Source organism: Gossypium arboreum, chromosome 12, assembly GCF_025698485.1.
Source record: "Gossypium arboreum isolate Shixiya-1 chromosome 12, ASM2569848v2, whole genome shotgun sequence".
In the NCBI taxonomy this organism is placed as follows: Eukaryota; Viridiplantae; Streptophyta; class Magnoliopsida; order Malvales; family Malvaceae; genus Gossypium; species Gossypium arboreum.
This window is the reverse complement of record NC_069081.1, coordinates 104,884,213-104,909,264: the sequence shown is the minus strand read 5'-3', so window position 1 is coordinate 104,909,264 and position 25,052 is coordinate 104,884,213. Positions and strand designations below refer to the sequence as shown.

General features: G+C 32.4%; 4 protein-coding genes across 5 annotated transcripts; 1 reads left to right on the top strand and 3 right to left on the bottom strand.

Annotated features, from left to right (window-relative positions):
- Positions 1 to 48: 48 nt before the first annotated feature.
- On the bottom strand, positions 49 to 5,758 carry LOC108477829 (mitotic checkpoint protein BUB3.3-like). The gene is made up of 14 exons (XM_053022970.1): positions 5,468 to 5,758; positions 5,246 to 5,376; positions 4,688 to 4,770; positions 3,626 to 3,877; positions 3,328 to 3,400; positions 3,005 to 3,085; positions 2,841 to 2,922; positions 2,467 to 2,567; positions 2,236 to 2,303; positions 1,302 to 1,600; positions 959 to 1,081; positions 825 to 881; positions 670 to 744; positions 49 to 350 (listed from the first exon to the last, which is right to left on the bottom strand). Exons 1-14 carry the CDS (start codon positions 5,570 to 5,572, stop codon positions 249 to 251), a joined length of 1,632 nt encoding a protein of 543 aa, XP_052878930.1. The 5' UTR covers positions 5,573 to 5,758; the 3' UTR covers positions 49 to 248.
- Positions 5,759 to 7,380: 1,622 nt separating this feature from the next.
- LOC108478688 (uncharacterized) lies at positions 7,381 to 8,820 on the top strand. Its single transcript, XM_017781160.2, has 3 exons — positions 7,381 to 7,591; positions 7,816 to 7,924; positions 8,006 to 8,820. Exon 3 carries the CDS (start codon positions 8,043 to 8,045, stop codon positions 8,643 to 8,645), a length of 603 nt encoding a protein of 200 aa, XP_017636649.1. The 5' UTR covers positions 7,381 to 7,591; positions 7,816 to 7,924; positions 8,006 to 8,042; the 3' UTR covers positions 8,646 to 8,820.
- A 66-nt stretch (positions 8,821 to 8,886) lies between these two features.
- LOC108477417 (pentatricopeptide repeat-containing protein At2g03380, mitochondrial) lies at positions 8,887 to 11,737 on the bottom strand. Its single transcript, XM_017779957.2, has one exon. The coding sequence runs from the start codon at positions 11,488 to 11,490 to the stop codon at positions 9,298 to 9,300; it is 2,193 nt and encodes a 730-aa protein (XP_017635446.1). The 5' UTR covers positions 11,491 to 11,737; the 3' UTR covers positions 8,887 to 9,297.
- A 1,654-nt stretch (positions 11,738 to 13,391) lies between these two features.
- LOC108479657 (uncharacterized) lies at positions 13,392 to 18,942 on the bottom strand. Of its 2 annotated transcripts, none has more exons than XM_017782377.2 (4): positions 18,121 to 18,942; positions 16,829 to 17,064; positions 15,899 to 16,679; positions 13,392 to 15,740 (listed from the first exon to the last, which is right to left on the bottom strand). In XM_017782377.2, the coding sequence occupies exons 2-4, from the start codon at positions 17,060 to 17,062 to the stop codon at positions 13,624 to 13,626; spliced, it is 3,132 nt and encodes a 1,043-aa protein (XP_017637866.1). In that variant the 5' UTR covers positions 17,063 to 17,064; positions 18,121 to 18,942; the 3' UTR covers positions 13,392 to 13,623. The 2 variants fall into 2 exon arrangements, with proteins under 2 accessions (XP_017637866.1, XP_052878708.1); XM_053022748.1 differs by lacking the exon at positions 18,121 to 18,942 and adding an exon at positions 17,939 to 18,028.
- Positions 18,943 to 25,052: the final 6,110 nt, after the last annotated feature.

Below are 25,052 nucleotides of genomic sequence, written 5' to 3'. Positions count from 1 at the left end.
ACCCCCCAATTGGAACATAACATGAAAAGCATATAAACTAAAATACACTTTTGATACAGAAAAACATGTCAAAAATTATTATTAACGACCTTAAATTATTATCTAAGAGAAGTATCTTTAAAAAATGACAAATAAAATTGTCAATTATTTAAAATAAAATAAATTTAAATGGTCTTAAAGAATGCACTAAATTAGCAAAACCCATTCCATGCACTAAATGTGAAATGTGAAGGACGCCCCCCAGGAATTTACTTGGGGCCAATGTCTTTCAAAGCACAGATCTGCTCTTCACCCATTGCTGACATCACTGTCACAATCAGATCCTTCCCCTCTGCAAATCCAGTCTTTATCTACATTCACCAGACACTACATATTATTTTTAAATCACATATTCCTACCTACTTGGTCCAACATTGATATGATTATATGTTCGATATGTCTTTTTTTCAAGAGTTTCATATATTTGTAGAGTCCCCGTATCAATAGATAAACAGTGTCGATGACGAGTGTTGCAGCACGAGAATTCGGGGTATTTTATGAAAAATGAAGTGGGAGCAATACTAAAACATGGAAAATGGGTGAGAAACCATATGAAGTTGGATGAATTTGGCAATTTCAGGATAGCAAAAAGGAAAGAAATGAGATACCCATTTTGACATGCAAACTAACCTGTGTAAGCAGAAATTCATCAGTTGGAAGCCGAAGATCGTCCTTGGTGTTCCCACTTTCAGTCAGCAAGCTCACCTAAATCATTAGCGATATGATCAGAACATCGTCTAAAGCCCAAAAAAAATGTCAAAAACAAACCAAATAATAGGTTTTACAAATCCATCCTCGGAGATATCAATCAGCTGATAATCAGTGCGATTGACATGAGGAACCTGTAACCAAACAACAATTCTTTAGCCTCCAAAACCTACAATATAATGAGTAAAGCGAGCGAATAAGAAAGACTTACATCACAGTTGTGAGACGAAGGAACTATATCTTCCACCTTTTTCCCAGTGAAGATATCAATTCCAACAAAGTGACATTTTGCGTGTCCGTGCTTCCCAGTCTTGGAAGTTGAAACTTCCACAACCTGCAAAATTTCAACAACAAAAAAATATTATTTTAGTTAAGTAATAATTAAAAATCAAAGATAAAACCCTTCATTTCACTAATTTCGCCAAACAAATTCGGAGATTCAACAATTTATTTACAGATTTTGATAAATACATAAAAGAAATTCTGGTGATCTTAAAAATAAAGAGAAATAGCGGCATAACTGAACATAAACAATAAAATTAAAAAAAAGTAACCTTGCAAGGCCGACTTTTGATGACGATATGACCATTCTTTCTAATGGTGCCGGCCTGCTGTGGAAATGTCTTAGAAGCTCCGGCGTCAGCTTTAGATTCAAAATGATGATCTTCATCAGACATGGCGATGAAGCTAAACAATTCGCGGGTTTTTGGAGAAAGCGAGAGATACGGATCAAAGCAAAGCTTCGAAGTGGGAAATCGAGGGAGAGTAAGGAGAGTGAACGAGTTAGATAGTGCGTGTAACTGATACTCGGCTTGAGATGTTTCCACGTGGGCTTCTTTGGGCCCCAGTATCACTCAAATCTGATATTTTAGCAGTTACTACCATTTTTTTTCTATTTCTTTTTAATAAATCTGGTATTAACAGATAGATTATTGCTGGATGCAGATTTCATTTTTCATACCGAAAAAAAACCAATTGAACTCAATTCAAGTCTTCGACAAACTCCAAATTTCCCATAGTACCAACCATGTAACCCTAAACACAATACAATCATGAATTATGATGACCAAATCTTACAAACAAAATACAATACATAAATTAAACATTATGTTATTATAGTTATAACACCCTCTTCGTGTTACTTCAAAATACCAGTGACAAGAAGAATACTGAATGAAGTACAAAAAAGTAAATGGCCTTTTAGTTCTCAGCTCAGTAGGGAGTCAGGTTCAGGATGCAAGAAACAGATTGATTTCGCAGACTCTGCCGGTGATCTGAAAATGAGCAAGCAAAGGGGTAACGATCATAAGTAAATGTTGAAAGTTCTTGCTATCTCGATCCAGACAGAATCAGGCTTCATTTTTAAATTATCAATAAATCTACCAGCAATCAATGACTAGAAGCACCTTCTCAGTGTTGTACATACAAGAGTGTGCAGCTGTGTTCTTTTGATTGCCTATGCCTGATGCAGTCATTTCCTGCTTGAACTTCCATCAGGAACTGATCCGAGATGGCTTTCATCCAGTTTATGCACAATAATTTGTGGGGGGTTTTCTCTGTCTCCGGAAAATTGGAAATGATTCAATTAAAAAATTAATAACAAATGACAAGACACACTCAACTCCCTCTTTTTATTTATTTATTTATATAATATATGTACTTTATAAAATCATGTAAACACGAGATGGTTTAGGTAATAGAAATCGAAGAACAACTAACATTTCAGTGGCCTCTTGGTAAGTATGGCTTGATGCAACAGCCAAAATTTGTCCTTCATTGTTGTATGTCAAGGATGCAATACTGTTTGCGCAACCAGGCAACTAAAACCAAAGAAAAGCAAAGTCAACAACGAATTTCTCTACAAATTGTTCTTCATTATTATCATAATTGCATTGTTTGACACTAGTTATTTAACATTTGCCTTCTAAAAGCGTTTTATTTGCTTAATGAAGGTCGCTATGGTATCAACCATCAGTTACATAAGCATATTATCCCAAACTAAAACCACTATTTGAGAGACTGAGGAATCATATGATGCACTTATCAAGAGTAACAGCACAAGAAGTAAAAGTAAAAAGAACACATAAGATCACCTCAAAGAGTCTTCTTCTACTTTTAGCATCCCATGCTGTAACATAACCCACATTATCACCGGTGACAAAAGCACCTGAGATGCTAAAACAGAAAGTACCATAAAAATCCCATTATGCAGCAATGTCCATAATCTACGAGAGGCTACTGATAGAAGAGCACATACAATGGGTTGAATGCAACGGCATTTACTGGTACTAGATGGTTTCTTCCATCTCTTGATCTTGGATGACATCGGAACATATACCTGCAAGCATGAGATGTATAAAGTAATGCATAATCCAATATCCGTAGGTATACTTTCAAATTTATGCCAAAGGCTAAGAAGGCTATTGAACGATATGCTTTCTGTTTAGGTCTAGAGGAAAATTTAACTTTAAGTGCTTTCAGATGCATGAATAAAATGGATTTATAAATTGACCCAGACCATGATTTTCAATGTTCAACTGTTAAAACGGTCCCAAAGTTATACGATTTTCAAAAACTAACCCCATATTGTTTGAACTGGACGGATATGAAATCTCTAATTTTACTCGTCCATCTACCGATCCAACAGCATATCCTGCATAGACATTAATCAGCTTTAAGGGCAGTATTAAGAAAGTTGAAAGTCATCTCAGAAAGTTGTATATTGAAGATTACGATTTCTGAAAGAAGGCTATGCATAAAATCATCACTCATGCGAAATTCACGGCTTGCTGTTTGGTCATAGGATATAATAGACCATTCGTCAACAAGTCTTCACAACATCATTACATGTAGAGCCAACACAATCAAGAAATAATACCTTTCAAATAAGGAATTGAGGAGACACATCGTATTGGAACATCCATACAAAATTTATTTGATTGAACACATTTGTCTGAGTTACGCAAGTCATAAATATCTACTGATGATCCGACAGCCATTATTAATTCATATCCAGAGAGTGACATTGACTCCACTTCTGCATCTAGATTTCTCAGGTACACAAGTGGTTTTGCTCCAAAAATGTCCCAGGCTATGATCCTCTTATCAAAACCTGCAGTAATCACTTGACCTGAAATAATAGAATTAGGAGTTTAATTTCTACTAGAAATAAATCGGATTATAGAAACATATTTGAATGGTAATCTAAGATCTAAGGTTGCATTAAGGGCTGTTTTGGATGTTCATCAGAAAATTTCAATTTAAAGGGTCCTCATGGGAAATGGCCCCTCCAACATCAAGAACAAAACATTGTGCTGTCATATGAAATCATAAACTGACAAATACATTCTAAGAATTATATTGTTAACATTATTCACATAGTTGCATAGGTGCATATTTATAGATGTACATGCAATTAAAACTAACAACAGTGCTCTTGAAAGCCTTCTGAAAAGAGGACAAGTTATTTATCAGCTAAAATTTCTTGATGACAGCATTGTCAAAGCCCCAGCTTATGTAACAACATGAAAAAAAAAAACATTCAGTTGCTCATCAACTTCTGCGAGGGAAGTACAGAACAGAGCAATATTCTTTAGAATATTCTCAATCTTTTTAGTGCTTAAGTTGTGAAAAACCCGATACACAAAATAGTGGACAGTTACAACGTTTATAGAAGGTTTAAGGTAATGGAACGATGTTTAGTTTCTTAGCTACATGAATTGCAAGGAAATTTAATTACAAAATGTAACCATCATTACTTGTTCACAGATTACCATGATAAAGTACATAGAAACAATCAGGAACCTTTAAGACAAATTACATTCGTTTGCCGATTGAAACAAGACAAAGACAAGTTGCGGGACATAAAAGTACGACAAAGTCTCTTGATGTATATGTTCCACATATGCACTTTTCTGTAGAAACGAAGTAGCTAACTTACGTGTTTCAGTAGAATATTCCACGCATGTTGCTATATCATCATGATTTCCTATTTTGTTGCTGATTCCAGAATGCAAATCATACCTAGAAAAATAAAAGGATTTCCATATGTAAAGAAGCTTGGATTTACAAAAGAAAGTGGTTATATATTTCATGCTCTTAATCACATTTTAGCAATATCGTATAAAATTCAAAGCAGAAATCTTTTTCCCGAAGTCCAGTCAGAAAGAGTGATAATTAAAATTCCAAACTTTTTCCCGATTGAAATGACAATAAAGTTATTACCATAACAAAATTATCAAATTTACATAACAAAATTATTACCATGCATCAGATGCATGACCAAATGAGGTTAACAAGTAGGAAAATCTCATTTGCTCGCTAAATTCAACTCAACTAAGATTCACATTGCTTACTTTTTATAACTCATCAGATTATTACCGGTTAGGAACCTTTTTTTCATTCAGTTTAATAGTAGAAACCCTAACTGAAGAAGAAACCTCTCATGTAAGAGCTTAAATGAAAATTCAAATTCACTAAATCAATTAAAATGAAAAACCTTGTAATAGAACCATCAGAGGCAGCGCTGAATGCGACATATTCCTCATGGAAACAACAGTCGAGAAGCGCAGCCTCGGACGGAGCTTCTAATCTAAGTTGAGAACAATCCACATCATACAGTCGAAGACACTGTTACAAATCAGAGAATCAAAATCAGTTCGAGCGATTGCAATTCATCGGCAAACAAAACTGAAATAAGACATAAGAGAAGACTACTGACGGGGTCCCAAGAAGAAATGAGGAGATTGTTGGACTGCGGCGCGAATCGGACCCTGGAAATCGCGTCTTGGATCGGATTCTTGAATTCCAAACAAGATCCGTTCATTGCAAATGCATCCAAGGAGAGTTCAATTCTTGAAAGAGTGTAGGCAAGTGAAATTTTCCCAAGTTTCACAATAGCTGATTGATGAGAAATCCTAAATCTAGAATCTTGATTTCAGTTAGAGATAAGTTAGCCTGGATGGAGCCGAAGGGAAAAAAAGGTTAGAAGACTCAAAAACTCAGAATTTTTTAAATTTCCCGCTCAGTGAATTCCTGGTAAATTTAAATTATAATGTAGATTTACGAAATTATCCGTTCCGTCTCCTCAAAAGTCAAAATTTCCCTTCCATTATCCATCTAGTCTGACATTAAAGCCCAACCGTAGTTAACTACACCTTTATTCATTATTGATAAATTTTTGTTTTAGTTATAATTCATCTATTTAAAAGTTTTTATTTAAATCACATCTTTATCTATATTAATTTAAATTCTCTTTCTCTTTTTTTTCAACAATTAAAATTTTTTTATGAAAAAATTTTGGATGTCACAAATCTCCAAACCAAAATTCAAACAGTTTTTTCTCAAATTTTCGACATTGACCATTGGGTCAACTTTGATTTAAAGTATGCTCTTCTACTTGTCAATGAGTAGGGGTGTGCAAAATTCGGTTAACCGACCGAATTCGGTTAATCGGTCAGTTAACCGAATTAATTCGGTCAAGATTCGGTTAATAATTTTTTGAATTTTCGGTTAACGATTAATTCGGTTCGAAACCGTCGGTTAACCAAATTTTTTGGTTTAACTGAAAAAATTAATAAATAAAATTATAATATATAAATAACCCACTATTCAGTCAAACTCAATCCAACATAAATTCAAATACACATCTAATATATATTAATCCAAGTACCCAACCCAACCCAACCCAACCCAATCATAAAAACTACAAATAATTTAATAAATAAAAATAAAAATCTAAAACTAAAATAAAAATAAAAACATATAATTTTATACAAATAATTGGTTAATTCGGTTAATTTGGGTAATTCAGGTAATTAGGTTAATTCAATTAATTCGATTAATTTTATACTTATTTTAACTAAAAATTAAAAAATATATAATTTTTGGTTAATTCGATTAACCGACCGAATTAACCGAAAAATTTTCAGTTCGGTTAATTTTTTTGAAAAATTTCGGTTTGGTTAACGGTTAAAAATTTTGAAAGGTCGGTTAATTCAATTAATGTTATTTGGTCGGTTAACCGGTTGGTTAACCGATTGAACACCCCTATCAATGAGTATTGATCTATCATATCGATCGTCGAAACATTACTTGGAGCTCGCTAGCAAAACTTCTAAAACAAACTTAATAACTCAATGATTTAAATAAAAACTTTTTAATAGTTTAGTAACTTAAATAAAAAATTTTGAATAGTTCGTGACCAAATTATAACTTTTGTAGTTAAATGATCAAAATAAAACTTACTAACAATTTAGTGACTAATAGTATAATTTATCCAAAATATTTTAGGCAAAAATATATATATATATATATTATTTTCTGGTGTTTATTTGTTACTATATTTCGGTTATTGTGTGTAAAAAAAGGATATAATATAAAAATATAAATACATTTATGAAAGATGTAGATAATTGCTTAAAAATTAAAATGTGATAATTAAAAGTAAGTAAATTAAGAGTCTTAATTTTATTTATTTATAAATAAAGAAATTCATTAATGCTTTCCTATGTGAAAATCGCATTTCCAATAATTTGTTTTAAAGATCCAAGGCTTAATTTAATACAAATTAAAAAAATTGGACTAGTAATTTAGATTATTATTTGCCTAATTTTTACATTTAAAGAAGAGCGCACACCACACAGCGGCTAGTTGTCTGGGTTTATAAAAGGGCGCTGATTCTTGAGTTTGTTCACTTCCCTCCATCTATTTGTCTCTGAGTTTCAGCTGCCGCCTTATCTCTCTCTTTCTCGCTTCTTTCTTTCTATTCAACTTTTCAAATAATTTAGATTTCTTGTTTCCCGTTCACGCGGTTTCTCAATCCCTACCTCTTCAGCTATCCTGGGTACTATTTGTTTTGATTATTTTTCATTTACTATGTTTTCTTTGTTTGTTTTTTTTGGGTTCAACACTTACTCTATTTTCTAAACGTTAGATTTCTTACTTTTGTTTTTGATATACTGTTTCATTCTAGAAATTCATATCTCCATTACTTGCTTTGATTCCTTCTCCTTGGGTTCCCCGTTCTAATTTTTGCGTTGATTGTGGTTGAATATCTGTTGAAAACAGGGTTTTGAGTCGCAACACCTCCATTATTCCTTTTTTGCCACCTAGGTTTTACGATCCGAGGCGGGAGACTCTTTTTGGCGAGCCTTTCTTCTAAGGATCAACCTAATTGGTAATCCTTAATTTTATTTTTTTTTGGTGAATTAGAGTTCTTCTTCTTAATTCGATAACTGATTAATTCCGTTTTAAACAGGGTTGGTTTTAGAAGTTGCAACACCTACTCTGTTATAATGGGTAAATCTCAAGTACCGCTGTTGAGGGAGGAGGATGCTATTATGTCCAAAGCAGTCTCTTCGACTACCCTACATGAGCCATTTGGCCCCAAAGCCACTTCCTTGGAACCGTCGAGATGGAGCGTCTTCAATTATTCTACAATCGATGCTCGCAATTTGAGAGAAGACAGTATGGAAATGGAAGACGACTCTGCTTTACTTTTTAATGCCTTTGATTTTCTGGAGGCTCTTCAGTTCCCTCTCAATGCTGAAAGTGATGTTGATAATACCCCTACTACGATTCTCCAACTTTCACACGATCATCATATCTTGTCAATGCTCCATATTTTCAGTGAAGATAGTTTGATATATGTTGAGGAATTGGAAGACAAGGCTGCATTACTTCTTAATGCCTCTGATTTTTTGGAGGCACTTCAGTTCCCTCTCAATGCTGAAAGTGATGATGACATCACTCCTAATACGATTCCCAAACTTTCACATACCTTGTCCATGCTCCATATTTTCACCGAAGATAGCTTGATACATGTTGCGGAATTGGAAGATGATGCCCCTCACGTGGTTGCTGACGATATCTTGTCCATGTTGCATAACTTCATATAAGACGAAACTAGTGTATCTATGTTTAGGGAAATAGTTATGCTATTGATTCTTTTGTTAATACTAGTCTTTGTATATGTCAGAATCTACAAAATTATCACGCTGCTAATTGTTTAAGTTACTAAACGTTGTAACTTCCATAATTCTTTCAAATAAAATTTCCTATTCATAACAACAATTGTAATTTCTAACCTCCGTACCTGTTAAGAACTGAACATATTTCTACATTTGGGAGTCACTGATATTGACAACAGTCGTAGATTATTATTTATTTAGTGCTGGATAACATCTCATGTTTCCATGTCTATGGAAGATGGAATCCGTGCAACAATGCACAGTGGTTTTACAGGCCTTGATGGTTGCTAATATGCCTAACTCTTCATGTTGATATTTAGAGTAAAACCCAAAACTCATCTTCTCAGTCACTACCTTAATTTCTTGCCATGAGATCATAGCCTATACCCATTGAAGATCCAAGCTATTTGGAATTTGTGCTCGAGACAGTTCAACTTGAACCAGCCACAAGTTCTTGTACAAACCAACATCCAGAATTCAACATGTCTTTTTAGAGAACCTTCATAAGTTCAACGCTGTCCCTGATTGCCTTCAGTTTTCACAATAAGTTCCAATCGACTCTACTGATGCTCGTAAAAGACTAAGCAGGACATGCTACTCCAGAAAATGAAAGGATTTTATTATTTTCCATCTCCGTGATGCTACAACCAGGGTCTTTGCTCAACCCTCTCTGCTTCATCAATTCCCTTACCTCATTAACCTGACTCCATCTTCCATCCAAGGCATACAAGTTAGAAATAAGCACATAATAACAAGCCTTATCAGGATGTATATCAAGCATTTTCTTGATAGCCACCTCTCCGAGATCGAATCTTGAATGGAGTCCACATCCATGAAGAAGAGCCCCAAACAAGCTAAGATCTGGTTTAATAGGCAATTTGTCGATAAAATCCAGGGCTTCTTCGAGTCTTCCAGCACGGGCCAACATATCAACCATGCATGCATAGTGCTTCATAGAAGGAACAAACTTATAGTCCTTGCACATTGAATTGAAATATTTCCATCCTTCCCCGAGCCTCCCTGTATGGCCACAAGCAGATAAAATCGCCGTGAAGATTACTTCATTTGGCTCTAAATTTTCTTTAACCATATCATTAAAAAGTGCAAGAGAGCCGCAGCTGTCCCCTTGAATTCCATAACCACCAATCATTGCACTCCACGTGACAGTGTTTTTCTCTCCCATATTGTCAAATACGACACGAGCAGATTGAGAATCCCCACATTTAGCATAGAAATTCAAAAGTGCAGTGCCAACATAAACACTAGACGATAGTAAGCCATTTTTCATAGTGTAAGCATGAAGGGAGGAACCAACTTGGAAAGCACCTACTGAAGCACAGGCTGAGAATATGCTGACCAGAGTGACAGCACCAGGTGAGACAGAATTGGACCTCATTTGATGAAACAGTTCGAGTGCGTCATATGCTAACCCATTTTGGGAATAACCAGAGAGGATCGAGTTCCAGGCAATTAAATTCTTATCCGAGACCGTCTCAAATATGTACCTAGCAGCTCTAATCACTCCACACTTTGCATACATGTCCACTAGAGCGTTTATCACTGTTGGATCGATTAGCCCAAGCTGAATCCCCAAAGAATGAACTAACCTCCCTGCACTCAAATTGCTCAACTGCGAGCATGCAGAAAGCAAACTTGCAATAGTAACAGCATTAGGCAATATCCCAAACCTTCTCTTATCAACAAACAACTTCAAAGCCTCATCAGGAAACCCACTCTGAGAATATCCAACAATCATCGCAGTCCATGAGACGAGATCAACAGAAGAAAGTGCATCAAATGCAGAACGACCATCTCGTAGACTACCACACTTAACATACATGTCTAGAATAGCAGTCACCAAGTAAGAATTAAGTTCTATACCAGTCTTAATAACATATCCATGCACCCATTTCCCCTGATGCAAAGCCCCTAACTTCCCACAAGCAGTCACTAAGCTCCCTAACGTGAATTGGTTACTCTCAACCATTGCTTCTCTCATTCTATTAAACAAAACTAATGCTTCTTTAGTGCAATTATTTTGTACATACCCTGAAAGCATTGAAGTCCAAGAAACCACATTTCTATAAAGAATTTCACCAAAAACCTTACGCGCACATTTGATTTCTCGACATTTGGCATACATATCAACAAGACCGGTTTGAACGAAACTATCAGGGTTCCCTACCTTGACAACATCGCAATGCACTTTCCTTCCTTCATTAATATCCTGCAATTCGCTACATGCCTTTAAGACTAGCGAAAAGACAACATTATCAAACCCCCTAACACTCATTCTCATACGACCATAAAACCCAATAATTTCCGTGTACAAATCATTCAAAAAGTACCACCTGATCATCACTTTCCAGGAATAAAAATCTGGTTCAGGAATTCGATCAAACACTGACCCGGCATAACCAACATGCCCAAATGATCCATAAAGGCTGACCAATTTGGTATCACACAAAAGGTCACCTTTGATTCCATTTATAATGAACAAGGCGTGGACTTTCTTGAGACAATCAATGTTTTTGCAAAAACCCAGGAGAGCAAAACACGGGTTTGAAGAAACTGAGTGCAGTAAAGCTAAAGAATGGTCCAACGAAGGGTATTCAAAAGGTTGGTCAGTAAAGTAAGACAGAGATCTCAATTGAAGGTAAGGTTCCCTCTTGGTAAGAGAAACAGAAACTTGTCTGTGAAAGAAAGTCAGAAGCTTTGTCACCATTGTTGTTGAAGTTTTGAGGTTGCTAGTTAAACGCAGCCGCCATTGCATGAATAGGATGAGCTATGCTGGGAGTCACATAACAGATATTGCTGTTAGCCAATATGTTCATCTCGACTTCAAGAAGGGTGCTTCAATCACCTGCTATTGTAAGCGCTCACAGATGGTTCTTTTTCGGCCAGAAAGCGCTCAGAGATGTCTTAATCCACCGTTTTTATACGTACAATGGGAAAGAGAATTGATAAGTCCAATTGATTAATTTCCTTTCTAAGGAAGGCCAATTTTCCTAAAACTGCAATTGGATTTTCCTTTTAATATATTTCAGATCTAATATTTAGAAGTTCATAGTTTTGATTTTGAATTTTTTTCAAAAATTATTTTTTATTTTAAAATACAAAACTAATTGGATTTTCTATTTTATATATTCCAGATCTAATATTAAAAAGTTTATAGTTTTGATTTTGAAGATTTTTTTCAAAATTATTATTATTTATTTTAAAATATAAAACTCTTTTGCTTTTGTTTTTCCTTTTAAGAGAATTTTGATTCAAAATTTAAAACTTTTATGATTTTTTTAATTTTTATGTTTTTCTTTAATTTTTAGTAGCTACTTTCATAAATTTTGAAATTATAAAATATTTATGTTTTTTAATTACAACTTTTAAATTATTTATTGGCACATGACATGTAAAAATATATATCGCATCAACAATGAGAGATAGAGAATAATTTGCTTTAAATAAAAGAGTAGGGCAAATTTAATAATGATATAAACATCAATGGTTAAATATATTATTATATTTTATATATAAAAACTAAAAGCAGTTATTGACAGTATGATTTTAATAAAAGATTATTTTACTCTTTTATCTAAAGCACAAGATTATATTTATTTTTTCAATAGGTGATCAAAATACAAATTGAAATATAATATAAGGACTGAGATGATATTTTCCTAAACCAGAAAAGGAAAGAAAATAAAATATAAAATAAGGGGAGTAGAAATTGAAAAGTGAAAGTGAAAGGTGATTGGGCAAACAAAAGAGAGAATCTAAAGGCAATGGGGCCTTTTGACTAATGACCAATCAAACTCACCCTCTGACGCTACCCTTTCTGCTGCTTACAAATCTTTATATCTTCTCATTCCTTCTCCACGCGCCTTTTCTTCCTGTGTTCCCCACATCCTATTTCTCTCCCCCCTTTTTTTTTTTATAAACAATAAAATGATATTTAAAAAAAATTAAATTATTTATTGAGATTGTAACTATTGTTGGTTCTTATGTGGGGGGCTATTCTGTTTCATAGTATAGGCAGGAAGGCTTACAAAATTTCTTCCTTTGATCATTTAATGAAGTAATAACTTATTACGAAAGGATGTTACAGATTGAGAAGCAGAATTGGAGATTCTGTATTCTCTCACAAATTGAGGGGGTTAAGAGTAACTGGAAAGGGAACAAGTGGGACTAAGTTTCAGTTGAAAGTTACCTCCATATGTTTCTACAGCAGGACAAACAAACAAACAGCCAGACAGGCAGGCAATGAATTGATTTCTGCTTCAATGGAATTCAGATTTCAGAACCAAACATTATAACAGACAAACCACACGTTCTAACCCCCTTTTTTTTTGGGTATGTAATCAGTACTCTTTGTTTTAAATTCATTTAAATACAAGATGCCATTCATTCCTCCCCTACTTACTCTCTTCAGGCTTATCTTTTTTTTTTTGTTGTTGGTAACTTTTACATGAAACAGACAAGGTTTTTTTCTTTCGTGTTTCCTCAGCAGAAATTTCACCCAAATCCCAAAGTTTTTGGAAAATTTTATGGGATTTTACCCTTTGTTAGAAAAATGTTCGAGAAATCTTAACATTGATACACCTGTCGATAGAACTTTAAAAACATTACTCGCAACTCTTTGCTCTTACCAACTATATCCGAACACGAGTTTAGATATTTGGTTTCACTAAATATATATATCTTGGGAATAACTATTGCAACATTATTTATGGATAATACAAGTTGTCCATAATCACCCCCAAGACAGAAAATCAAGCATCGCCAAATTTCAGGCTAAGAGGCAATCCCCAAAAGATCACAATAACCTCACTTCTCAAAGCCATTGAAACAATAATCACCAAGTTTCCTCTATAACATCCTCAATTAATACATCAAAGCCTCTCTAGGTTTAGGTTAATGCAAGAGATGGGCGATTCACCGTTGTACATCGTTGCCTGCGAGGCCGTCTAGTTGTTTTCCCCCATCCGGTAAGGCTCCGATCCTCCAGCCCCACTTCAATGTTATTAAGTTGCTGCATCAATGGCATACAAGTTGTGGCAGCCACTGCAGCAGGAGAGGAGTTAGTTACAGACCGCCGCCTCCCTCGGCCACACCCAGTTCTAGTAGAGTTCCGTCTTGTCATTCCCGAGTGCCAAGAATGACCAGTTGCTCTCATAATTCCTCCAAATGTCTGAAGATCTTCCGTTACCTCATGCCTTGATAGGGAAGCCAGGCCTGGAAGGATGTCCCTTTGAAAGTCCCTCCGCTGCCTTCCTCGCCTTCCCGGGCCCTTTCGTGTTCGACTTGTTAACAAAGATGTCGTTCCTGTTTCTTCTACTTTAAAGTTTTCAGGAAACATAGGCTTGGGCATATAATCCTCTTCCTGGGTTTCAGCTAAGTTCAAAATCATTGATTCAAAATAATCAATCTCTTCCGAGGAAGATTCATTTCGATCCCCGTCTTTACCTCGCGAAAGAGCCTCAAACTTGCTCTCAAGATCCTCCCCAAAAGAGGAAATTGTCTCAACAAACCAATTAAGGGGGTCTGTCGTAGGGTTTTCAGATGAACTGCAATCAACATCATCCGAACTACTGTCCTGAAGAAAAGATGAGATGGCTACTATTGCTTCAGCTGCAATCGTTATGAGTTCATCCTGCATAGAGTCATCTTTGCTTTGTACTGATTGCAAAGGTGGTTCAAATGCCTTTTCCAGTAATTCTTCTCCATGAATGACATCTTCAGGCTCAGGAATTAGTGGCACTTCCAAATCTATCCCTTGAGTCATCTTCATACCACTGCTCGGAACAGAGGGTACAAAAGAAGCTTCATCCTCATCGACACAGGAGTTCAAGTCAAACTGATGTGGGGAACTTGGTAGCTTTGTATTTGCTTCCTTTTCTATGGCTGAATTTTCTGCAACAATGTCTTGGTTCATGTCCGGAAGAGTCACGTCACAAGGTAAGTTAATATCAAGTAATATTTTTCTCCCTTTATTTTCTGCTTCAGATTCTGATGGTTGAGGAACAGATGCATATGGGGTGGTCAAAGACAATTCGTTCTTCGTAACATAATGCTTTTCGAAAATGGGAACCACTAATATCTTCCTATTGTGCAGGCATTCACCTATTTCGCTCCTGCTGGTGTCGACATCATTGGAGAATGAAACCGGATTCACATCCTGCGTAAAATTTTGGTTGAAATCATTGCCAGTTCCATTTTTATTGGTTGGTTTCTTCAGAGAAGATTGAGAGAAGTTCAACTCTCCTACATTCAAATCCCTTCCTGCACTTGTGGCCTCATTCTTACAAACAGGCATGGCTCGTAGCCATGGCAGCCCTCGGAGTTGGTCCTCACGGTTTCTTTGTCCATCCATTTGAGGACCTTGTTGCAAAATGGGCTCATTAGATGAACTGTTTGAAAGCACCATATTCAAATTTACACCACTTGCAGACTTCATATCAACACTATTTGAGCAGTTGTAAGGCTTAGTTGAACCTTGAGAAGTGAAGTGCCCTGGGACCCCCCTACTATCATTGGTACAATTTGGATACTCATAACTCATTGAAGGGAAGCGAATTGCATGTTCCCTGGACCCCGATGACGAACCATAATAAAAACCATTTCTAGTAGGCAGTTCACTTCCGAAACTCGGATTAGGTCTAGAATTACTACTCACCTGCCACTTCTCTCCAAAAATCCCATTGCACTGGGATGATATCACAGAACTCTTACTAGATGGACCAGATGAATTCAAAAATGGGAGAGTCGGAACTGTCATTGGCTTCTCGCTTAAGCTACTAGAAGGATTGTCCCAAGAAGAAGCTGAATGAGACCACGGCTTTACCACATCAGAAGAGCCAAATGGATTCAAACTAGGTACATTAGACATAACAGTTGACTCTGGACGACCGTTACTGGAGATTTCACGAGTTTTTTCAGGAAGAACCTGTACCTGCTGGGAAGGTACAGGCAACTTCTGTGGCAGAAAACCGTGAGAAATCGACTTTGAGTTGCTTTTACTGTTCTCTGCAAACCAAGATAACATCCATACATGAATAATGAAAAATACATGTAAAATTATGATAGGAAGGGCCATGAGGCAATCAATGATTTTTTTTTTTTTTTTGACAAAAAAAATTTGAAGCTATATAATGAAAGTTCAGTAGTTCACAAGTGAGCACTACCTGCTTCAAGCACATTAGAAAAGAATCCTCTCGTAGTTCTGTTTTCCTTGATATGGATATTACTTACAGACCTATCATCACTTGAGCGAAGTACGTTCACAGAAGTTTCTTTCAGTTTAGCAGACAGTTCGTGGCCTCCTTGATAGGGGCCATGGCCTAGAAAGTGCGAATATGCAGAACCATCAGTTTCTTCAAACTGTGCGGGCTCATTCAAGTCGGCCAAACTAGTTTTTCCCCTCGAGCATGAATCAGATCTTGAAGCATCTTCTAGGCAATCAGTCTTCCCTACATGAAATAGCTTTCCATCACTCGCAGGTCCAATTTTCCCATTTCCATTTGGAAGATAACTTGACGTGCCAGATGCCGTGTCGTCCCTGAACTGTTCTGCTTCTTCAGTATCAATGTACTCTTCTGCAGGAAGTTGAAGATCGAACATTTGCCTTCTTACTTTTGTGGGTCTGCACTCTAGAACCTTAACATCCTTTGAGTTACCTCCATTTTGGGACCGAAAGGTACCGGCTTGGCTGCTACTTCCCTTCACTGAACTAAGGGGAGAATGACTATCTTCAACACCAGAAACTGACGGTCTACCACAAAGAGAGTTCGCTGCAGGGAAGCCAGGTATATGCCATTTGTGAGCATCTTCGGTTGTAATTTGTGAGGCTAACAGGCTCGGTGATAATGATGTCTCAACAGGAAACCGATTTTTTTGTAAATCTTTCTTTTTTATTTCATCCATCAACTCCCTCTGTATTCTATACAAGCGGTGAAGCTCAGACACCTGGATGAAGACAAAGAACTTGCATACTTAAACATGTTCAAAACAAAATTAAGTTTATGAACAAGCAACACTACACTCCATTGAAACATGGAGATGAAGACCATATAAAATTAAAAATACAAGTACAAAAGCAGCAGAGACCGTATAACCTGATTCTTAAATATAGCCTCATGCTCAAGCATTATTCTCTTCAGTGAGTCCTTATCATACCCGGGATACACATCAACAATGGCCCTCGAGAAAAAGCTAGTGCAATACTGACCATTTGTCAAGGTTTTATCCCCATAATAATGTGGCCAGCAACAACTGTTTGAATCCTCGTTGAGATCCCTCATTGAGTAATATCCGGGCAAATAGCTTTTCAACTGCACTTTTGTTCCCATTCCTGAGAACAACAAACAAGTCCAGAATGACATAAGAAGGAGAATAGAACCCCATTGTTGCTAGATTCCATGAACCTTATAACATAGTTATCAGTCTGATTACAACGTTGCTATGTTTTCGAGTCATTGGACGATATGAACACCTTCCTAAAGGAACAATAATATAAACCATCCATTCATGTTTCACATAAAAACTAGTAACATCAAACCAAGTTAAATATTTGACATAGCTGAAGGTCTAACCACTCAGGAATATCGCAAACCATCACAAGAATAATGAACACAATCCACCTAAAATGGCAGAGTTTCACCTTCATAACAAGAATCAGAGTATTGAAAAAAACCACCTCATTGATGATGATGATAGCCCCACTTTCAAATGATGCATGCAATTACAGCAATCTCATCAATTAAGAAGCTCGGAGAAATAATTCGCGGTCGTAAATTCTAAGGTAATGCAACCCAAAGCAGACATATAAACAAAGATTTCTAAGTAGAATGTAAGCCACATCATTATCAATTAATCACCACACCACTTCAAACATGTCGAAACTTCCCAGATAAAGAGAGAGTCTTGCAGGGGAAAAAAAGGTGCTGATAAAGCAGGAAAGTTTGGAATCCTATGATCAATAAGGCAAAATCCCATTCTATTTATGAAGAATTGGGAAGATGCTAAATTAGCAAATCAAAGTTAAAATATTAGATCCCACATAATTCATACCATAACTAGTATGCATATTAGCAAAGATTAACAGTTGAAAATATTATTATAAAAGCTATGATCATCCATCAAATCAAAATTATCATCAACCCAAATCCAAAAAGGAAAAAGAAAAAAAAATCTTTTAAAATTAAAGAGTTTAGGCTTTAATTAACTGAATTACAAAGCCACTATAACCCCACAGTTTATCAGACTAACCCCAAAAATGGGGAAAATAGTAATGGATGATTTTAGAAAATAAAGAAAACCCAAATAACCAAATCAAAAGAAAATAAATTAAAAATATTTATATATAAAAAGTCAAATAATTAGAAAGTGAAAAAGAACAAAATTTTACCTCAGACCCACATCCTCTAATCAAAACTCATTCAAGATTCTCCCATGGATTTAGCTTCAACACTTCCCCATCACAGATAACTCAAAGCTCCCAAATTTTCCAGGATATCAACAACGATTAAAGCTTTAAAACAACAACAAAATCAAAAGTAATTAATGATACAGCAAAAAAAACAACAAAGTGGGTATTTTGTTTAACACCATTAAAAGAGGTTAGATCGTCATCAGGTCGATGAAAAAAAGAAAGAATCTTGTTGAAGTGGTAATTTTATAATTTTGTTTCGAAAGAGAAGAAAAGGGGAGATTAATGGGTTTGGGAGGGTGTTAGGGAGAAAGAGAGAGGGGAGATCCCAGATGAAGAAAATATTCACACAAAACAAACGATCTTCTAACCAACGGTGACATGAAATTTGTCAACATCTGGTCTTTCTCTTTTATTCTCTGCTTGTTCTTCTTCACATTTCTTATTTATTTCTCCATTTATATATTTTTTTGATTTTCTCTTCTTTGGTCTTTTTGAGGAACTATAAAAGAAAGGGGCATTTCTAGATTCTCTCCACCTTCCTTGCTTTTTGGTACAGATATTTAACCCATATAATAATCATAACCCATTCTTTATTAAACCCTAAAAAATCCAACTTTATTTCATTTATTAATCTTAATCTCATGAGTAAAATTAAAATTAAAATTAAACCCAAACAAACATGAATCTATTTATGAGGTAAAAAAATTCCAAAGGAGGTTAAAAAAATAATTTTAGAGTTGAACAGAATTTGCAATGTTTTAAGAGCAGACAAGAAGCGGGCCCCCCCCTCTGATACTGTGTCAAAGATGAGTTTTCTTGAGGTTTAAGAGAGAGAAGACAGTTCCCATAAATAAATGCCCTTCAGTATCACACATAACTACGACATTAGCTTTCTTTATTTCTTTTCTTTTCGATTACTGCCGTAGTTTTTGTTGATTTTGATTGGTTGATCCTCTCTGTTCTACTTTTAACATCCAACAAAGGTTGTTTATTAATAAAATATATTTTTAAATTATTAAAAAAAAACAGAATTAATTAAGTGTTGCTGTAAAATCTAAAAAACCTAAGAGGTGGCTTCTGTTCGTAGGGATATGTTTTCAGCTTATCATGGGAGCATGTGGCCAAGAAATAGAGAGATGGAGAGAGAGTCAATTCTCTGAATGGTTTTTTTTTTTTTTGCTGGTTTTTTTTTCCCCTTTTTCTTTTGATTTAAGTGGTTCTAAATATAACTACGTTGTCATGTTGAAAAGGAGAGTTAATTATTTTCTCAACAATATTATTCAGTATTGTCGAATAAAAACACAACAAATATGTGTATAAATCCCATAATAAATATCGTATATATAAAGTTGGAAATTAGGAAATATCAATTTTTATTCATTGTTTGCCTCTACCTGTATTTTTTATAAATCAACAAATGTCCCTACATTAGATATATCCGAGGGTTAATTATTCAAGCCCGATTGTTTTTTAATTTAATTATCTAATTATTTACTTTAAAAATTGAACTACAACTTCAAGGAAAAAGGAATAAAATAATAAATTTAAAAATTTCGCCTTTACTTTCACAAATTTTTTCATCAAAAATAAATATAAAATCATATTTTCTTATTTTCCAAACCAATTTCTTTTTTCATTATAAAGGCCACCAATTACCTTTTTAGAAGAGTCTTTAGAAAATGGGCATTTGAGTAAATTACAAATCGGAAGCATATATTGAAAAGGAGAATAGAATAACTTTGTGCATTCCATAAATAAATAAATAAAATGGCAAATCTGAGGTGATGTTAGTTTTAGGTTTGGTTTGGTTTCAGGAAAAAATTAATAAAAAATAAAATTGTAAAACTAGAAAATAATGAAAATTCATTTTAACTTTCACCAAAAATATTTTATAAAATAAAAATTTTGAAATAAAAAATTTAACTTTAAATAAATTAAATCCGATTCAAATTCATATAAAAAAATCTGACAATTTTAATGTATCAAATTTCTAATGTTTTTATTAGAGGAAAATAAAGACAAAATGTGTTTTCATTACTAAAAAATTTCATTTATAAAACGTGTTTTTAAATTTTTGAAATATAAAATTATTTTTAAAATAAAATAGAAAATATTTTAAAAACCAAACCAACTCAGTTTCTCATTTTCAAGTTTTACTTTGTGTCTACTTATATTTTTCTGAACTTTGATTGGTGATTATATTTGATAAATCATTGAAATTTTAATTTTATTTAATATAATTTTTAACAAAAAGGTTGAATATGTTAAGTAAATAGATACTAGATAGTTATTTATCACTAAAAATATTACATTTATTTTATTTTTAAAATCTGATTTTTAAAATAAATTATTTCTTCATTTTATTAAAAATTAAAATATTCAATTCTTACCTTTAACTTTTATCTAAATCTATTCAAAATTAAAATATATATATATCATATTAATAAGATTAAAATAATGAAATAATAAATTTTCAAATATAAAATTATGAAATAATAAATTTTCAAATATCAAATTTACTATTATCAAATAAATTAATTATATCTCGTGTTTAACTTTTACTAATATGACAAACAATTTTATAATATAAATTCATAACTTATAAAATTTAATATTTATTTTTCAATTTATCAAACACACCTTAAAATTTATTTTAAGATGCAAATTAAAATTAAAGATTTTTTTGGATATAATAAAAAATAGAAAGGTAAAATTCAAGAGCTTTTATATTTTTACATTAAAATAAATATGAATATTTCGTAGAAGTAAAATAATGGGATTAAGGAAGGTTCACTCTTTTATTGGATAAGTCTTTGATTAAAAGTCTAAAATCAATGTTAAAGGGGGTTGAAAATTTTGTCAAATATTTTAACCTACTTTTTTTTTTTTCTTTTTCCCTTTGATTTGGAGGCCAATATGAGGTAATTTACTTGGAAGTGTACCTTGAGATGTTTGAAAATGAAAATAGGAATTGTCAACATAAATAGTGCAATTGTAGGCATCATTAATCGATTAAAATTCGATTTTTTAAAAAAAGTTAAATTGTTAAATTCTAATGATTTTTAAAAAATTAAATTGACAAAAATCTAAGCATCAAGGGCTTATTTTGTCATACCTATTAAAATTAAAATTCTCTTTTTTCAAGTAAAATAGTAAATTCCTTTACTTTTGCCTAAAAAGAATTTTTTAATTTTATTTATTAGGATAAATACCAAATTTATACTTTAATGTGCAATTGTATGCATGAACTTTGATTTTTCATGAAATTTGATCCAATTCTTGTAAATTATTATCACAATTATTGATATAAACATCATTTTATATATTGTAGTGGAGCAAGAAAAAAATTTTGGGGACGGAATTAAATTGTATATTTTACGATAATAGAAATACAATTTTACCATTTTAATAGATTATATCTTTATAATTTTAAAGGATTAAATCAATTTTTTATTGTGTTTGGGGCCTAAAGTGCAAATTTACCATTACTATTTTAAAATTTTATAAATTATAAAGGGCTTAAATAATAAAAAATCATTTTAGGGGGGCGGGGCCCCTACCTGCCCCTTGGCTCCTCCACTGCATATAATCATATTTATTCAATATAAAAATAAATTGATATATTTATTTTTAAATATGTATAGTTAAATTAAAATTAAAATTTCAAGTATATATTTAACTCACAATTAGAGTTTCACGTGTATAATTACACCAAATAAAATTTTATATATACAATTATTCATTAAATCAAAATTTATATATAATTTTAAGAATTATCCCGTATAAAACTAAAATAAACCCCGATTGTGGAATGAAATTAAGAATGCAAAAACATTTCCATGTAAGGAGAAGCTTAAATCTATTTTTGTTAAGTCATAATCAAGCATGAATGAGTAGTTAATGAAATCCTCCAAACTTTTAATGAAGAAAAAAAAGTTTGGTAAGATCGTATTCTTGGGAATAAAAATATGATTTTTATTCTTAAATGTTTGATAAGATAGGCAGTAATTTTATGAAAGTATGAATTAGGCACTAAGTAATTAAAATTTGCATACATTTTATTTCTTTTTCTCTCTCCCCAATCTATTACTTGGTTGGTTCAAGATTTAGTTGCCAAGGAGAGATAGAATGTGGCCCATCTCCTTGTCACCCTTTTAATAACTCACTACTCCTATGTGAATATATATGTATATATATATATATATATATATATATATATATATATATTATTTTAATTGAAAATAAAATAATGGGAAATAGAAGAAAATAAAAACACAATAAAAAGTAAAATGGAAGTAAAAATAGGATTTTATGAGATTTCAAAATTGAATTTATATTATGAGCTTTGGTTATGCAGTAAAATTAAGATTTTATCAATGTAAATAGTATAGGTTTAAATTTTCTAATTTATAAAAATTTAAAATATTAAAATACCATCGAATGGTATAATTTATTTTACACATAAAAGGATATTTTTGTAATTCTCTTAATCTAATTGGTGCCCAGTTGACTTATAATACCGACTCAATTAATGAATTAAATAATATAGATATACAATATGTTGCCTTAGTTTTTGGATCAAAGTACTAATGGAAGACCTTGTATTAGGAGTCAAATTGCTTTTCTACCTTCAACAAAAAAAAGTAGACAAATTTATTCATGTACAATAAATCAAAAGGTAAATTGGTTCTTCTGTTAAATATTTCATCCATTTATAATGTTAAAATTTTATTTACGTACGTCATCATAATGTATATGTGGCATACCATGTATTATTGTCTGATTATTTTGTCAATCTTGTCAAGTTTTAACAATACAAATAGATAAAAAAATTAATAGGAAGAACCAATATGAACAAATATTCTCTTTAAATTACGTATAGAAATTAATTTATTTAATTTTAATAAAAAACTTAAATATAATCTAATTCTTAATACTATACATATTTTACCTCCTTGTGTAGTTTGTAGACTCCATCATATTGCGTATGTAATAATAATTGGATACATAAATCGTATAAACATATACTGGGTTCCCGATCAATATATGTTTATTATAGAGGACATAAAATTGACACGTTAAAGTATGGTTATTTTCATGATTTGTACAGATGAAATTAATTAATAAGTACAGTTGTGGCCAAATCTTTAATCTCAGCAGTGGTTAGATGTTGATGGGTCCCACCAAAGGGTTGTATGTATGTATGTATGTATGGTGAAATTCATATCTCCAACCAAAGTGTGATTGACTTAAAATTGTGATCTTTGACTTAAAAGTTTGATTTGGAAATTTTTAAATAAAAAAAACACTAATGAATTAAATTTAAGAAATCTCTAACTGTGTGTTTTGCATGAAGAATTTTAAATTTCTTCACTTTTTTAAATATTAATTTTGAGAATCTATTAATTTAAAATATTAACATTTGTAATAATAAAATTTAAAAAGTTATTAGGATTTTTCACAAATTAAATAATAATTATATTTAAAATAAATAGTATAAGAAATTATCCAATATAGGTATCTGCAAAAATTTATAAATAGTCTTAATAAAGTAAAATTAAAATATATATTATAATTAAATAAAAATAATTTTAAAGTTTAAGTTATTCATTTTATAGTAGAACCATATGTATTAAATTAAATAAAATTTTGAAAAACACCTATTTAGATGAAATTTGAAAAAATTGAGCTATTAAAATTTCCTCTTGAAATGACTCACAAATTTTAAAATTCTCTAATGTATTTATCCAAACAAAAAAATCATTTTATAAGTTTGAAAAACGAACAAAATCCCTTCCTACAAATTCCTCATCCAAATTCACCTTAAAAATAGTAATTAAACCATCTTTAATTAATACCTAAAATATTAAAGAGCATCGAGAGGATAACAAATCCTAAGGAATTAGTTAAAACTTCTTTCAGTTATAAGAACATAAGTTAGAGTATATTAAAATAAATTATCTTCTTATTTATTTAAGTGGGTGGGAAGGAATTATGACTAGTTTTAGGTATTGTATCAAAATACAAATAATTATGATGCTACACTCATATAAAAAGAACTAAATAAAAAATTTGATATGAAGATTAAATGATAAAATAATAAAACAAATCTTTTAAATTTATTGTCACAAGTTCATATTTTATCATAATTAAGTTTTATTAATTTTAAATAATAATTTAAAAATAAAAAATACCCTCATAACAATCTAGTGTACTTTATACATAAAAATATATTTTGTAAATCTCGAATATTTTTGATACCACATGTTTTAAATCCAGATTATTTATAAAATATAAAATTAAAATTTTAAATAACCACCGCCTAGAACCTATTTTTTATACAAGCAGCTGCCGTCAATACGATAAGAGCAACTTGGGAAAAACTCATTGGATGATGGGAATGAAGAAAAAAAAAAAAAAGCAGCTTTGGAGCATCTAAAACTATCATTGGTCTTTGTCAAAAAGAAATCACCATCATTGATCATTTGAGTTTGTTTTTTTTTTTTTTTTATGGAATGAAATTGGTTCCGGTCAAAAAATATTTTAATATTTAAAATACTATTAAATAATAATTTTTTTATATTTAAATAAAAATAAATAATAACTTATTAAATGTGGAATGGGGTTGAATGAAGACATATTCAAATACAAACTACAATTATTATTTAAATTGTAAAGGTTAGATAGACATTTTATTTTTCTTTCTCTCTTTTTGACAAACAAAGCTAGACATTTTGGGTCAATGATGAAAAACAAAGGAGGTAATAAACAGGAAATTAGGGCTACAAAATTACCTCATCATCTACACAAGGGTTGAGACTTTAATGATTACATTATTTCATTTATCAAATCTACATTACATACAAGTAAGATAAATCTATAAAAATGGGGTTTGATGACTGGAAACA

Excerpts from the sequence above, each read along its gene's own strand:
- LOC108479657 (XM_017782377.2), bottom strand. The coding sequence starts at position 17,062 with ATGGGAACAAAAGTGCAGTTGAAAAGCTATTTGCCCGGATATTACTCA. Across the intron at positions 16,680-16,828 it reads AGGCTATATTTAAGAATCAG|GTGTCTGAGCTTCACCGCTT; the intron begins GTTATACGGTCT and ends GTCTTCATCCAG. Across the intron at positions 15,741-15,898 it reads TTCTAATGTGCTTGAAGCAG|AGAACAGTAAAAGCAACTCA; the intron begins GTAGTGCTCACT and ends CTTGGTTTGCAG.
- LOC108477417 (XM_017779957.2), bottom strand. The coding sequence starts at position 11,490 with ATGCAATGGCGGCTGCGTTTAACTAGCAACCTCAAAACTTCAACAACA.
- LOC108477829 (XM_053022970.1), bottom strand. The coding sequence starts at position 5,572 with ATGAACGGATCTTGTTTGGAATTCAAGAATCCGATCCAAGACGCGATT. Across the intron at positions 5,377-5,467 it reads TCATTTCTTCTTGGGACCCC|TGTCTTCGACTGTATGATGT; the intron begins GTCAGTAGTCTT and ends GATTTGTAACAG. Across the intron at positions 882-958 it reads CTTCGTCTCACAACTGTGAT|GTTCCTCATGTCAATCGCAC; the intron begins GTAAGTCTTTCT and ends GTTTGGTTACAG.
- LOC108478688 (XM_017781160.2), top strand. The coding sequence starts at position 8,043 with ATGGGTAAATCTCAAGTACCGCTGTTGAGGGAGGAGGATGCTATTATG.